Source organism: Phalacrocorax carbo, chromosome Z, assembly GCF_963921805.1.
Source record: "Phalacrocorax carbo chromosome Z, bPhaCar2.1, whole genome shotgun sequence".
In the NCBI taxonomy this organism is placed as follows: domain Eukaryota; kingdom Metazoa; phylum Chordata; class Aves; order Suliformes; family Phalacrocoracidae; genus Phalacrocorax; species Phalacrocorax carbo.
In genome coordinates, this window is record NC_087548.1 from 39,862,607 (window position 1) to 39,878,445 (window position 15,839).

At 38.6% G+C, this 15,839-nt stretch overlaps 1 protein-coding gene across 1 annotated transcript; it reads right to left on the bottom strand.

Moving 5' to 3' along the window:
- Positions 1 to 1,475: 1,475 nt before the first annotated feature.
- Positions 1,476 to 15,724, bottom strand: CZH9orf85 (chromosome Z C9orf85 homolog). Its single transcript, XM_064439585.1, has 4 exons — positions 15,585 to 15,724; positions 6,430 to 6,536; positions 3,332 to 3,445; positions 1,476 to 2,576 (listed from the first exon to the last, which is right to left on the bottom strand). The coding sequence occupies exons 1-4, from the start codon at positions 15,684 to 15,686 to the stop codon at positions 2,399 to 2,401; spliced, it is 501 nt and encodes a 166-aa protein (XP_064295655.1). The 5' UTR covers positions 15,687 to 15,724; the 3' UTR covers positions 1,476 to 2,398.
- Positions 15,725 to 15,839: the final 115 nt, after the last annotated feature.

The window sequence follows — 15,839 nt, forward strand, 5'->3', positions numbered from 1 at the left end:
CATACGTATGTCACTTTCAAAAGCCAAGTTCACTTTTGATGACACTCATAGTTTCCCCTTCAGAGAGTCCCTTTCTGAAGCTAACTCCAGCTTACTTATTAACTCCCCTCTTCCCCCACAGCCTGGTCATGTGCAGTATGTGTGTGTGTGAGATACTCCTTGCTCACTCTATTGATGTCAACTGGCAGGACAACAGGTGATGTCACACCGAGCCAGACATCACTGCTGTCCTGTTGGGAGGACTTATCTGTCAATGCAACATGACCTTCAGACCAATATCCAGCCACTTCCAAACATACCGAACAACTTCCTTTTCTAGCACTGAGTACCTCTTGGTGCTTTGCAGCTTCACTGACTCTTCCAAGACAAACCATTGACCCTCTACCAATTTTAAACTTCCAAATTTCTTGGGTTTTATTGGTTGCAGTTAAGTGAAAGAACCAGTATGTTTAATCACAAAACTAGTGGTTTGGCATACAAACAACGTGTTTATAGAGTAGGTGGAGGAGAGAGATGGGTTGTTTGGCTCATCAGTCCTAGCCCTTTATGACTGCTAAGCAACCCCAGAAGGAAACAGAATGACCTGAATACTTGGTAAGCTTTAGATTTTGTCTCAGTGAAAAGCCACAACAGTCACAATTCATCACAGGAACAGAAGCAGAATGTTTTTCAATAGTTGACTGCTAGTGGCTATCACAAAACACTTAGCAAAGATCTCCCTATACAAAAGATCTACATGAGACAAATTGAAATAATCTTAGGGAATCAAATTCTTCAGCAGCAGAAGGGCAGCACAGAAAAGGAACAACAGCAACTACCAAGCAAACAAACAAACAAAAAACCCCAAACAAAAAAACCAGCAGATTATTGGTCCTTAGAGATCATTATGAAAGCATGCTGCATGTAATTAGACACAAACTTACAAATAGTTTAGAAAAGGTAAAAAGGTGTTTTAATGTACAATACAAAAGTGAAAGACAAGTCTAAATAAATAAAAGATAATAAAAGGAAAAGCTTATTCTTAAGGCCCTATGCACAGTGACAAGCACCTACACTTGTCACTGTAAGAAAAAACAGTAAGAGCTCACTGTTCTGTGACTGATTACAAGGATTTTATTGTTGTCTGTTACTGTCAACACTAAATAATCAAGTTGTTCTTTACATCAAAACAGTTCCTAGGCTATTGACTGCTGAATGTCTTAGTACTCCACATCTTGGTAACCAGATTTGCTTTACAGTTAAGGTCAACAACAGCAGCCACAGGGTGGCTATCTCCACGCAGAGGATAAAGTTTCAGTGTTTCCCCATTGAGGGGGAGGAAACAATCCCAGAGCTGAAGTTCCTCACAATTTATTTGAAGAAGGGCGTTTAGGAATCAAACTTTTGCACGCCCACTACTGCAAATTAGGCAGAACACCAAAGCAGACGTGATGTTGTTATGCAGTCAGTAAATCAGCATAGTATATTGTCACAGATTAAACCATTTAAGTACTAGGAAGTACTTCTTCAGCTTTATTTATAGAGGTAGCAGACAATACAGAAGAAATCAAGCCATTCTGAATCCCATAAAGACACTTACTGCAAATTCAGTTAAGTTCTTCCTAGAGCTTAATCCACCTTGAAGTAACTTCTAGAAAGAAATGAAAATCAGGAAGAGAGTAACTATGTAAGCATCATTACACTACAGAAGTGTTTTCATATCAGAGCAAACTATATTGGGTGTGCAGTCAAAGGAAAAGAAAGTGTGAGACCTGTTATGAGAAAGTCTTTAAAAGTCTTTTTTTCTTTTCAAAAGATTGGTAGTAACAAGGTCACAAATTTGTAATGCATGTCTATATATGGTAAATAAGCATTCACTGCTCATGAACTGTACTAGTGATGGCATTTAAGCCCTTTTTTGCACAGAAAAGAAATGACATGCATAAGGGTAATGACCATTTGGTATTTTGACCCTGTTTGGAAACTTATTGACAGAAGTCGCAAGTTACTCCTTCAGCAAACAATTACAGCTGGTTTAGCTCTTCCTTTTTATGACAAGGCTCTGTATTTACTCTAGACTTCCATGTAGCTTTCCAAGTGGCAACACAACAGTCATGTAATACTGATTTTAGAACAATTACACAAAGAGGCTTTATTCCAGAGAAAAAGGAAGTTGTTACATGCATACACAAAATAACTATCCTTAAAGATTCAATTTCTGAATCCCTTCACAAGAAATTCTGCTCTTAATACAAAAAAAAAATATTTATTTGTACAAAACCCCCAACAAGTGTCATAATACACAGTGTCAACATTTATATGCAAGGACCTTAGCTGTCAATTCAGGTCTTCAGAGTAGTTTAAAGCAAACATTGTTTTACCACTTTTGGTTGCATATGGTCTCTCATATGAAAACCTTTTAGATCTCTGTCCTTTCAAAATTCATACTTTTAAACCGTTCTTCAAGTACATCAGAACCTTCATCACTGCCTGTACTACTGAAGTTTGTATCGAAATCCAGCTCATCCTGCAATCCATGGCTCTCTTGGCCATTTTCAGTGGTCACACTCTCAGTTCTGTCTTGTCCTTTATCAATCCTGCAGAAAGAAAGAGGATGTTACCACCACCCACTTTTGGAATTTTTCTTTCAAACAAGAATGGGATGGAAGGTAGAATATCCTACTGGGGATGGAAGGGGGTGGGAGGTGGGGAGGAGGAGAGGGACAATAACTTAAAGGTACTTTCACGTTGAATAGGAAAGATAAAAGACAGTAAAGGAAAAATAGTCCATAAAAAAAAATATGTATATGAACAGTTTGACCAGCTAAGCAACTGCTGGCCAATTGTCACAAACTAATAGTTTAATACAGGATGCTCAGTGAAGAGAGAATTTAGTAAAATTATAAAAAAGAACAAAAGCCAGCTAAATATATTGCAGTAACTGTGTTCAATATCAGCCCTTGTTTAGCTTTTCTGTCCACTAGTAACTGAATCTTCAAATGACAGGCAAATGCAAATGGTAAATTGGCTTATGCGTATTTTACAGTGCTGTATACCAAAATCCATTTCAAAGTGCTTTGTTCCTAAGGAAGATATGCATTTATCCTTTGGTATTAAAATAAAGTACCTTATTCACAGTCTTTTTTTTGGCCCAGCCCCACTAACACCAATAGGTATTTCACCCCTAGTTTCAGCAGAAGAGAGTGAGGGTAATGACTCCTACTGATTCCTGTCAGGATTATTCAGAATATGGCATAAAGTAGAACAGCTTCTTGGCAGTTTCCAAACAAGCTTTATTAAAAGGGGAAGAAACCCTGCAGTACTGAAACTATGTAACCTATGAGCTACTTACGGAATTACTATTTCTTCTTCTTTCCCACATTTAGCACAAACTTCCAGTTTACCAGCACATGGTCGACAAACAATATGATAAGGATCTTTTACAGTCTTCTGGAGGCACTTCACACTGTGAAGAAAAAGAAACGATTAAAAAATATTTGTGGACACTTATTAAACATTCTGTGTTCAAAGACATGGACATACTTTTCAAAAAAGCAACATGTTACAGGCCAATTTCATATGAAACAATTGGTGTTTTAGCAAGCAGCGCTATCAAAATCTTTGCCTGTCTTCCCTTTCCTTTAACTTTTTCAGGAAGAACTATTAAAACAAGAACTGAAGAAGAAACTAAATATAAAAATTCTTGATTATATAAAAAAGTGATAAAAAAAGTATTTCCATGCATTTCAGTAGGTAGTTTTACTTTAAAAGCTACGTAACTTCTTCTGGTTTAATGATAAAAGAAAATAACAATATAATATAAAAAGGAAAATAACAATATCGTATAAAAAGGTGCATGCATTTTACAAACACAAAGCTTTCAATTCAAACACTACAAAGTCTTCCTCTTGAACTTCTCAGAGTATAAACAAAGCCAGTGCTGGACTTCGCTTTCTATGAACACAGGCCTGCAAGGAATTGTATTCCAATTAAACCCAAAGTAGTTATGTAAAGGTTTTTGGCTATTCTTTTTCAAGACATGATAAAACTCTGTAGATTAAGTCATTTCTAAAATGCTATGGATGAACATCCAGCTGACATTTCTAAAGCCTTGTTTCTTTGGATATTTTTCGAGAGCAGAACCCAGGACTATGTATCCCATTTAACACAGCTGTCCTAGAAGTCACTCTTCCTTGGCTCCTCAGGCACTCAAAAGTCTGTCAGGAAAGATTCAGCATACAGTTCTGAAAAGTGAATTTGCAGACTTGGCTAAAACAGGCTGAAGAAAAATATTGTGTTTTTGCATGCTTTATAAGGAGACATGCACTAACCAGCATCTAGTGAAACAGAATTTTTACTTGCTTTCTCAAATCCCATTCTTAAGCACTATCGCCTTCTCCCTACTACCTTCATCCAGGCTCTGCTGAGCTTTCATTATTAAGATGTGCACACCCAATTCCTTAAGAAGCTGTACAAACACAAGAATTGCTGTCGCACACATCTGACAAAAGTAAAGTCTGAACTGCCTAGGGTTTCTGGTCTTCCCTCTCTCCCAGGAAAAAGATACAGTTAGATGTCACTGGAAATACCTACTTAGTTTTGGGGATTTTTTTTCTTCTATGTTCAGTTGCATTACTTTTAAAAAAATGTCTACAGCTCTTCTAAGCTGTGTCACACCAAACACTATCAATGCAAGGTGGATAGACCTTTTTTTTAAAATACTTGTAATAATTAAGTACTTGAAATAAAAGTAAAGTAGGGATAACTTGGGGTTGTACTAACAATCATAATTTTGAAAATCTTAAAAAACTAAAAGCAAGCTGAGGTACAGAAAATTCCTTCATTCCCATCGTCTGTGAATTAAGAATTCATTTTTTCCCCATATAGTCACGCTTTCAATGACTATAATGTGTTTACTTCACCTAGAAGCTTCACCCATTGAAAATCTCCATAGTCTTGTCCCTTCAGAACAGCAGCCCACTCAACCATTCTGCTGCTGTAGGCTGGGCTAGACCATCACCTGTAGAGCTAGAATAGTCTGCAGTCCAATTTACGTGTTCAAAAGTATGATGGAAAACATCACGTATTCTGTCACAAGCAGCTGTCCTGCAATGCCACTTTTTCTATTTCCAATGCTTCTATGATTCACATGCTTTTTTTTCTTCAGAGGTAGGCAGAGAAGAAGCAAAAGAACCACATCCACCACCACATGATTTGTTACAGCTCATTACTTTTAAACAGGATGCACATAGTCATTTGAGAAAGAGTTAAAAAAAGACAAATCCCAACATTATCCATGGTGAATAGAATCTAGGATGTTTACTTTGAGAACCAGTGAGACTTCTACCTAATTTTTTTTCATGAAAGGGTGGAATTGCTTACTAAAACCAAAATATTTGTTGCATATAATTTCATATTAAAACTTAAAACTTCTTACAAGTGGGGGATATAGTATGAACAAAGATTCCTTCCCTTTAACCTACTGAAAAACAAAATAAAATACACCATCATTCAGGAAACTTTACCCATACATTTATAGAACCTCTTCAAGTAGTTCGTAAATATTTCAGAACTATGTAACAGAGAACAACACTCAAATGCAAAGCAAACTACCATAACAAACCTGGCTATATCATACACCACAGCCCAGCTGTAGTTTGCCTGAGTTCAGCATTTTATTATTGAAATGCTGGCTGTGTCTGCAGCCACAGAGGTAAAAACCTTTGCAGCTGAGCAAGTAAGAAGCAAGCAGACAGTATCCACTTCAGAAAATAAAATAATTTATAGCTCTGTGATAAGTTAAAGATATTTATCACCTTTATTATGTACTTATCAAAAAACAGCTAATACAGACCTGTATGCAACAATGCTAAACACTTATTTAGGATTATATTTTCACATACAAAAAGAGATAACATACTAAGAGGTAATGAAATACAGGTATTGCAAACATTTTGCAGGAATTGAGGCCTCAATAATGCTGAGAACAGTGTTGCTGATGAGTTTTGATATGACACAAAATTGAAGCCTTCTCCTCCTGTTTTCTATACTAGTCTTTGTGAAATACAAAAGTTAAAAGAGATGTGCAGATTCCTCTAGTGCTGACTTGCAACAAGGCCTTTGAAAATCATGTTACGACTGGTTCAGGTTTGACTTTTTGTTCAGGAGGCCACACTGACGGTTTTGGAAACTTACAGACCCACAGTTGAAGCATTTTAACAGCAAAGAAGGAAGTACTTGCTTTTCCACTGTGTTTTCTTTTTAGAAGTTTAACAAAAAGAGACTAATGGATTACAAAATTAGTATTGCATATATACTATCATTGCAGACTCCCAATTTGAAGAATCTTATACAGTAGCAGCTACTACTTGTGAGTCTCCAAAACTAGAATATTTTCAAAAAAGTTCAAACTACATTATCAGTGTATTAACACAAAGTATCGTCACTCACCATTTTTTAGGCTTTGATAGTAGTTTGTACTTGCTGAATTTTACCCGCCACTCCAAGATACCTTTGCAATGCTGACACACTCCATCATGAAGCTTAGCATTTATTTTCTGAATAAATAAAAAAAATTTAAAATAATACATTGAAGATTTCCTACTTTTGTAAGTATAATCTTGCTTAGAAAGCATTTCCGCCCATCATGTGATTAATACAGTATTTAGAAAGATGTTTGATATTAAGCATTTCATATACATTTGCTGCTAGCAATTTTCTTTAGTGGAAAGAGTGCTGAGATAGTCTTTTACCTCGACGTAGTCTTCATTGTTATTATCATAATTTTAATGTTGCTAATTGTAGTACTTTATTATATTGTTGTTAATATATTATATTTTTCTCCATCTGTAGAGATTTTACAAAACAGATTTAAGCAGAAATGACCCCTGAATTACACAGTTTTTATCCTAAGAAGACAACTCACAAGACTTTACATTTAATGTATTATTGTTCAAGCACCATTATACTATATACTTTAAGTAGTCTCAGGATTTTTTTCTGAGATCACAATAAAGTAGAATCCACACATTATTTGCAGTCAAATAATTCAATGTCTTTTTTATCATAAACTTCCCTTATGAAAAAGACATTTTTGCTCTCAAGTACCTAAGATAAAATGGTCAATTAAACTATGGTATATCTTCAAAACAATGCAAAGATTATGTTAAGATCCTCTATGACATTGTGTGTTTAGTTTGCTCAGGAATACAAAATGTCAACTGGTCAGTACTATTTGCACAAAAGAAGTTATTTTGAGATGGGAAGTAGCACCAAACCACAGTGTTACCTTAAATAACAAGCAACAAATACTTGTACATTGAACGTACTTTTATTTCTTCTCTATCTAAAAATGTCAGCAGTAACTTTATCTATCATACCAGCGTGCGTATTCATTCAGAACTTTAAAAATAGAAATTTCACAATTTAAAAAAATGCACATAGCCAAAAAAATTATACTGTGCCTTTTTAAAGACAGCTTAAAAATGGCTACAGTATCAAAATTATGTTATTAACATGGCCTAAAACACATCTATTTCTTAGAATACATAAACCTTCATTGGAACAGATTCTGCATTAAAACTGGGATTAGTTTGTTATTCTTTTACAAATGATCACGAAAGTTATTCTATGTATACAGTAGCTTCTGAAGTAATTTCCTGGTTTTATGATCCACAAGAGCTTCTTACTACTCCACAAAGTTCTACTTCAATACACTACACAAACGAACAAGCCTAGCTTTAAAAATACAGTATCTTATTCTGTTCTGAAAAATATATGTGGCAGAGGAAATGCTACTTACAAGCGAGACTATTCTATAGGACTTGTTTTCCATTGTTTCCATTTTTACTAGATTTAAACCATTCACCATGAGTTTTCCCATGGTGCAGTTAACTGAAGGTGTGGTGCTTTTTGGCTGGTTCATTTAAGAGACAGTAAACTTTTTTCAAATGATTGAATACAGACTTGGCATGTTAATAAAAAAAAAAGAAAAGAAAGAAATGAGGTTTTGCAGAATGCTTGAATATTGAATACAGAAAGCTCTGGTTCTGATGTCAGCCATGCATTATGAATTAAATTTTCCAAGACACGCGAACATTTGGCTAACATGGAAACTTTCCGAGAGAAGAAAACCATTGGTAAGTTCTCAGTAGATATCTGTTAAAGGGCTGGCAATTCAAACTGCTGTCAGCACTGACTGTGTTCATTCTTTCAAAACTCATACAATTTGAAGACAAGCCTTCCTTTCAGTGTTTGACTATCACAAAGTAAAGCTCCAAGCAGTATAGCCTGAATAAGCTTCTAATAACCTGAAAATTAGCCTGAACTTCCCAGTTCTCCTCCTTACTCTCCTGATTTGCATTTATTAGTAACTCAGGAGGGGAGAAAGTCACCAACACTGCAGTTTGTATTCCCAGGCTTTCTTCATTGTGATCAATTATTTTTAGTATTTCTAAGGCAGAACCCAACAGACATCAGAAGACTGCTTTCCAAAGGGAGTTACCTTCCTTGCTGAAAACTACCTCGTTTCCAATAATACGTCCTGACATCATGGCTGGGGACTGGGGTCAGGAGCCCTGTTACTAAGTGATGCAGGGGCAGGCTCAGCAATGTGTAATGCACTTGGAATGCAGGCAGCCACACTCAGGACTGCACGTGGCATAAACAGTGCAGAAGAACAAAATAGGAACTACTTCCACCTCTCATCTGAAGGAAATCCAAAGTTTGTCAAACAGGCAGCCTATTATAAATTCTGCTAAACATTTGCTATGGAACAAGGAAATATGCATAATTATTAATGGAGTTTTATAAAGCTCTTCCCCCTTCCAATATGCTCATCATCTGTCTCCAGAATACACAACAATCATATGGTGATTAATTCTTTTTTCTATTTTTATTTTTTATCAAGCAAACTAAAACACAGGCCATCTGAAATTCTGACAATGCCTTTTCATGTTATTCACAGTACAGATCTTTGCATGAAAATACCACCTCACAGGAAGGCCAAGAGACAAGTCAGGTCGTATAAAGACTGTACTACTGGGAAATTTTCACTTTGCTTTGAACAACAAAGTCTGCCTCTTATCTGATGCCTTCATCCCAGAATTATCCCTCCCACTATATTAACACCTTGTTTTACCACTGAAAAAGGTCTTTAGAAGACAAGTAATACACAAGAGGCTCTAAAGTAAAGTAAAGTAAAGGTAATGTGATTTTTGCTGTGCAAGTGAATTACATTATCCACAGAAAGAGAGTGAATCTCTATCAGAGATTCTATCTATCAGATTACTTCTACACAGTCACAACTGAACTGTTCCATTTTCTTGGTATGATCAACAACACATCAAATATCCACAGCAAAGATAAAGAACACTGACCAAAATGCTACCTAAAGAGTCTTTTGACACCAAATTAGGTGGTAGCTACGAAGATCACATTTATGTGTAACTTAAGATCCTGATACAGGCATAAAGATGCCTGGCCTTTTCAACCTAGTCACCCACAGGACCACAAATCTTACACCGGTATTCAAAGAAATGACAAGGTATCTGCTCAGAAGGTAACAATTGAAGGAAAGATGACAGCTTTTAAGTTTTAATTTCCTCCTTCCAACAGACACACATACAGCACAGCCTCTTCCTCCCCTTCAACAATTTCCTGTATTTTTTACTCAGTGTTGGCACTTCAAGTACGGGGTAGTGTAGTTAATCATTAGCTCAGCACATCTGAATAGACTACGACTCTACCGTCCTTCTACCAGGCTGTTGATTTTTAGGAAGTCAACAGAGAATGATGGAATGATGTAAAGCAAGCAAGCAGGGAGGTTTACAGAGTTTAACCTTGACTTGCGTTTGCCTTCTAAGTTTATTTTGCTCAGAAAAAATGCCTGATATTTAGATGTTACTATTACTGAAACAAGTTGGTAATTTACTGTGGTTTTCTACACAAAAGTCACCATTTCCTTTGACCAAAAAAAGGTATCATATCACTTTCAAAAGCAATGCAGACTTGAAGAAGCAAAGCAAGCTGTCCCTAATTAAAGACTTGGATAAGGTGGTTTTTTCAGATATTTGAAATCACCAAAGAACATTTGAGAGTAAGTTCTCCTAACAAACTGGAAGAGAAACTTCCCTGGTATCTCAGTTCCCAGTCAGAGTGCGGAAGTTATTAGTTAAATCAAAGACATACCTCTGCTGCTTACTTTTCCTATTAATATTCACTTTTCAATATCTTTTGTTCATTGCTTAATATTCATATGGTTTCACATATTAATATTTTCTTCCCTTTGCCCATTTAATAGCTTGCTTTCCTTTAAGGGTACAAAGAAACAGCAACCCACACAAAGACCTGAACAAGGTTTGTCACCTTCAATATTCCCTTCCAGCTTTTCTACCCAGCTTTTATGCAGGGAGATAGTTCTCATACACAAAAAGGTGGTAGTGCTTATGGTCTAAATTGGATTTCTTGGTGTGAGAACTACTCTGACAGGTTAGATTCTCTTCCTGTCACAGCAGGTTTTTGGTTTTGGTTTTTTTTAAGCTCATTTCCCTGTTTTGGTCAATAGCTCTTTCCTCTTTTCTTTTGCCACGCTTCCTTTCCTCCAAGGACAAGTGCAACAAGTGCTTACAGTATGCCTATATATCCTCCAAAGCAATTACAGTTATGCAATACAGACACACATAAACAGTCTTAAAGTATACAGTCACAAAATATTCCATGAGCATATCATACACACACTGCCAGGTCAACTGCATTAATGAAACAGCATCATCTGTATGCTCATGTAACCCAATATTAAATAATTTAACAACCTACCAAAAGCAGTTCAGAATGTATTAAGACACATGCACCTACACCTACTAACTTGGCACACAAAATCCCTAGTTTAAGCTAGCATCAAAGCACTCACAAGGAAGGTGTAATGATGAGGTTTCAAAGAAGCCTCACTGTCTGTTTGGAAGTTTCTAATTATGTGTGAACCTATGGGTATTTTGATTTACTGCAAGCAGATTCCTACTACTGAGTACATGCCAGTGGTCTATTCTACCATAAATTAATGCAATGCCAGTGACAGCTGTAAACTTCCTTGTCAGAAGCACAGGTGATGCTGTTTCAATCAACAAGGCTGAATGCAGCATTTCTGAATAACTACACTTCTGTGAGAAACAAAACTCCACAGGATCTCCAGCACACAACTACAAAGCAGAGTAGATCAGTGCAGACTAACAAATGTGAAACTGCCCTACATGACACCAGCTTTTCAAGGTTCTAATACACATTTCACAAGCTGAAATGAAGTCCCCCAAATAGCTTCACTTGCTCACATATTGTATCAGTGATACTTTAAATTCCATTTTCTACACAGATATTTTCTCATCTCTTTCTAAAGAGAAGTATATTTAATATTTTAATCAAAGCCTTAAAGTCTTCTTTACATCCATACTGGTTACCTAAGGATGGCTATAAAGCTAACATTTAAGGCCCTTCCGTGTTTTATTGCTATGGACTTTAAATCACATGAAATCAAAAGCTTAATCTAAGCCCTGTTCCAAATGGCCATCTTAGAGATCAAGATGTTTAGCTTTTCTCAGATCATTGACCATGGATCTGAAAGCATGCAAGTAACGAGCAAGAGAATGTACACACTTGGAAGGACTGACAGTCAACTCCCATCCTCTCCCCACAAAGACCAAAGACACACAAGCGCTCTCTCTCCCCCTCTCCCCTCCATGCCCCTCCCCGAGTTAGGTTACAGTCCAGAACAATTGTTATGCTTGCTCATCTCCCTGCATGAAAGGCAGTAACCCATGCCTGAATGCACTTCTGAACCCATAATAATAGGGGTGGCTACAGAGCAGACCTTAGCCTAACAAGCTACCCTGTGTTGCAACAAGAACAGAAACTAACCAAACTCCAATACTGTTATCTGACAATTCCAGCTGGCTGCTGGTTTATCTATATGTCCCCTCTGAGCTTCAAGTCATGATCACTGACTCAGCATTTAAGCTCTGTATCCATCTGTTCTGTTCCTACTGCCTTCTGACAGTCTTGACCAGAACCTCCACTGAAACAAGTTATTTATCTGTACAGCCAGCTGAAGAAGTAGCTGACATCAACACTATGGTAAAGCAGAGGTTCAGATTTAATAATCTCTGATATTTAGGGTAATGTGGGGCGTACTTAATGAGAGGAAAGAAATGGAGAAACAATCAGTCATTTGGGTGTAAATATGAATCACTTTGTGGTTTACCATCTTATTACAACGGAGTTCTAAATGTTCTCATTGAATGCTGTTTGCTTTCGTCTCTAGATATACTCCAGCTTCCATGCTGACTTATGTAATATACTTTACATAAAATGTATATTCATATAACATAATGTATATTCCTTTGCTCAGTGCCACAAATAGCTGTTCTGGAATATACTATGTAAAGCAAGCACCCATAAAAAAATTTCAAGATTCAGTAACAACACATTGTGTCTCACCCTGTCCTGGCTCTTCCTTCTTCAGTTCATCCTGGGATGAAAGCCTTCTAAGCACTGTTGTAAACAGTTGCTCAAATACAGTAGAGGCATTGTACTTAGCTGCAAGGGTGTCTCACCTCAAGTAGCTTATTCCAGAGTAATGCTGTAGTAAAGACTGATCATTAGAGGAAAGGCAGATGGATCTTTCAGCATGTTCTGCAAGCAATCAGATCTATTGTCTTTAAGATTAAAAAAATGGATGCCAAGTGTCAGACAGAAAGCACAAAACCTTTCAGAAAACCACAAACAACTGGATAACAACTGCCAGCAGGGAAATTACATCAATTTCCTCTGCAGATACTGCTTCACCAAGAGAAGCAGCAGTAATACCACAAATAACTACCTCAACTCCAAACAAAGTACAAGCTGAACTTACTGTAATTAATATTCAACATTGCTAATGCAGTGCACAAATGCAGCAGCATGAAAATTTTAAGCTTAAGAATTCCACAGACTTTCAAGATATAATGTTGCATTAGTCAGTCTGTAAGAATAGTAAAAGACAGGCCAAATACCTTTAAAAAAAAAGCAGTGACTTATAGGAGATCCACCCTTTTTTAGAAGCTCTGAGCCTTCTGAGCTAGTGAGGGGTAGGAAGAAAGAATGCCCCACTCCTGTATCAGACCCTGTGATCAAATTGCTACAATTTTTTCACTTCCATCATCACACCTTAAATGTCTGTGGCACACCTGATCATTCAGGACTACACAGAACAAAGATGCAAAACTATCAACATTCAGCATAGTCTGTATCTAAACTATGACATTGATCACCACTTAAACTTTGTTAGTCTAACTTCTTTTCAGATTTCCCAAATAGCAGGATCAGGCCTAGTCATCACAACAAAGACCCCCATGTACCCCTCGGCACTAGAATTTGCACGACTGTATGCCAAAGGAAAAATGCATCCTTTCCCTTTACCACACATTATCTAACCCCATAATAGGAAGCACCTTCCTCAAGTTTCTTCCCAGTGTTCAGCCATCTCCATGAAGTGACAGGCACAGACAGAAAACATTCGCTTGAAACAGAAAGGAAGAAGACAGAGTCTTAATGCCCACAGTGAATTTTGGCTACATTCAAAAGCTTTAGAAAAAAATAATTATGTATGTGAGTGCCTGGTACTGTGTACCCAGTCCTATACGATATAAAATATATAAAAAAGGGAAGAAAACCACACATGTGGGTATTAAAGGGATTACTTCCGTTACAAAACTGATGTCAGAACTTGGTTTCTCATTGAAGACTTCCTGATAGACCAACTCTCTAGGATATTTTTGTGTGCACATGTTTGTAGAGGCCAAACAAGAAAATATTGTCCTCTCAGGGATCATGCAGTGACTCACACAATAAATAACACCGGTGCTGCTTAGGGCCCAGGAATGCAACCTGTTCAACTTGCTGAACCAGTCCCACAACATCTGGAATTGAAAAAAACAAAAACAACAAACCACAACAACCCACAAAAAAACCCCAAACATTCCCCTCTGGTGCCATAGGTTTAACTTACTACTTTCTTCCCCTCCTCTTAGTTCCTTTTGACAACCCAGTGGGGTTCAGTTAAAGGCATATTGACATAACAGCAAGAGCCCCAGCTAAGCCTCCTCTAGAATGCTCATCTTGTGTTTTGTTTTATTCATGTCTTTCACTTTAGCTTGTAAGACAAAACATCCCACTTTCATGTTGTTACTGCTCAGGCACACTCTTGGTCTTCATCCTCTCCCATACTGCTATTATGGTGCCACAACTACATGCATAGAGCACATACCAAGAATATATGGTAAAACACCACCTTTTCCTTGCTTACAAACAGACAACAATGGTCTTTTGTAACAATAGTGTGAAAATATTGAAACATGATAACATGCATAGCAAAAGCATGGTAAAACAGCTAAAGATGCCTTTCTATGTAACTACTTGGAAAAGCCCCTTAAGATTTTCTTAAAGCTGTAAAGTAAACCTGAGTCTTTTTTAAGCTGTCTCAAAAGCATGTGAAGTGCAACTTGATATTTGTATGGATGATGGGAGGAGTTGTTCAAAATAAATTCTAAAAATGTCAAGATGTCTGAAGCAACACCACGTGGTCACAAACTTTGAAGAGAGCTTTCAAGAAGCCAGATGGATAATACCACAGGGAACATTCACTTACTGCACTCACTGGACAAAAGTAAATGCTTTATTTCACTCTTCCTCTTGATAATTCTTTGGCTTAAGGAGGGCCTTTCATGTTAATAAATATAATTCAAGTGTCATATAAAGTGTTTCCTTATGCAATTGCCGAAGAGGCTTATGGGCCACGTGACAGCTGACTGAAGTGGCTGGTTATGGATCACAGAATGGTAGGGGTTGGAAGGGACCTCTGGAGATTATCCCGTCCAATCCCCCTGCTTGAGCAGGCACACCTAGAGCAGGGGGCACAGGACTGTGTCCAGGCAGGTTTTGAATGTCTCCAGTGAAGGAGACTCCACAACCTCCCTGGGCAGCCTGTTCCACTGCTCTGCCACCCTCACAGTAAGGAAGTTTTTCTCATATTGAGGTGGAACTTCCTGTGTTCCAGCTTGTGCCCATTGCCCCATGTCCTGTCAGTGTGCACCACTGAAAAGAGTCCGGTCCCATCCTCTTGACACCTGCCGTTTAGGTATTTATAGGTATTGATGAGATCCCTGGTCAGCTGTCTCTTCTTCAGGTTGAACAATCCCAGGTCTCTCAGCCTTTCCTCATAAGAGGATTGCTCCCTTAACACCGCGGTGAACCTTTCAGACAGACCTGGGCCAAAGGTCTCCCCACCGCTAACATGAAGAGGTTTCCACCGCTGAACGACTCCCGTTTGGGATACCGAAGCTCTCCGGGACCGCCGGCAGAAGGCCGCGCAGGGCCAGCCCGCCGCTCCCGCGGCACCTGCGCACCCGGCAGGCCGCGGGGTACGCCTTCGGCACCAGAGCCCTCCGCCGCTCCGTCTCCACTGCCACCCTCCCTCCCGCCCGGCACCCGCGCCCGCCAGGCAGTGAGCTGCGCGGCCCGTCCCGGCCCAGCGCTCCGCCGATCTTGGTGGCGGTCCCGGTGGCAGCCCCACTGCCTACCTTGCACCGGGAACTGGTGTCATACTTGTCGTTCCTAAAGGCGCGCGCGTTCTGATAGCGCTGTGGCCTCGTGCGCGACACGTTCCCCCTCTCCGAGCTCATCCCCTGGGCAACCAGCGCCGGCCCCGGAACCACTCCGCGCGCCCCGCCACACCTAGCCCCACCGCCTCACCATTGGTCCGCGGCTGCTGTCTGTATAACCCCTCCGCCCACAGTGGTTCGGTGCTTCTTCGGTGCTTCCCGCCCATCCGCCTC

Bases quoted from the DNA above. Each gene is read 5' to 3' on its own strand.
- CZH9orf85 (XM_064439585.1), bottom strand. From the start codon at position 15,686: ATGAGCTCGGAGAGGGGGAACGTGTCGCGCACGAGGCCACAGCGCTAT. The intron at 6,537-15,584 runs GTAGGCAGTGGG...TTATTTATTCAG, and splicing joins ACACCAGTTCCCGGTGCAAG to AAAATAAATGCTAAGCTTCA. The intron at 2,577-3,331 runs GTAAGTAGCTCA...TTCTTTCTGCAG, and splicing joins GAAGAAGAAATAGTAATTCC to GATTGATAAAGGACAAGACA.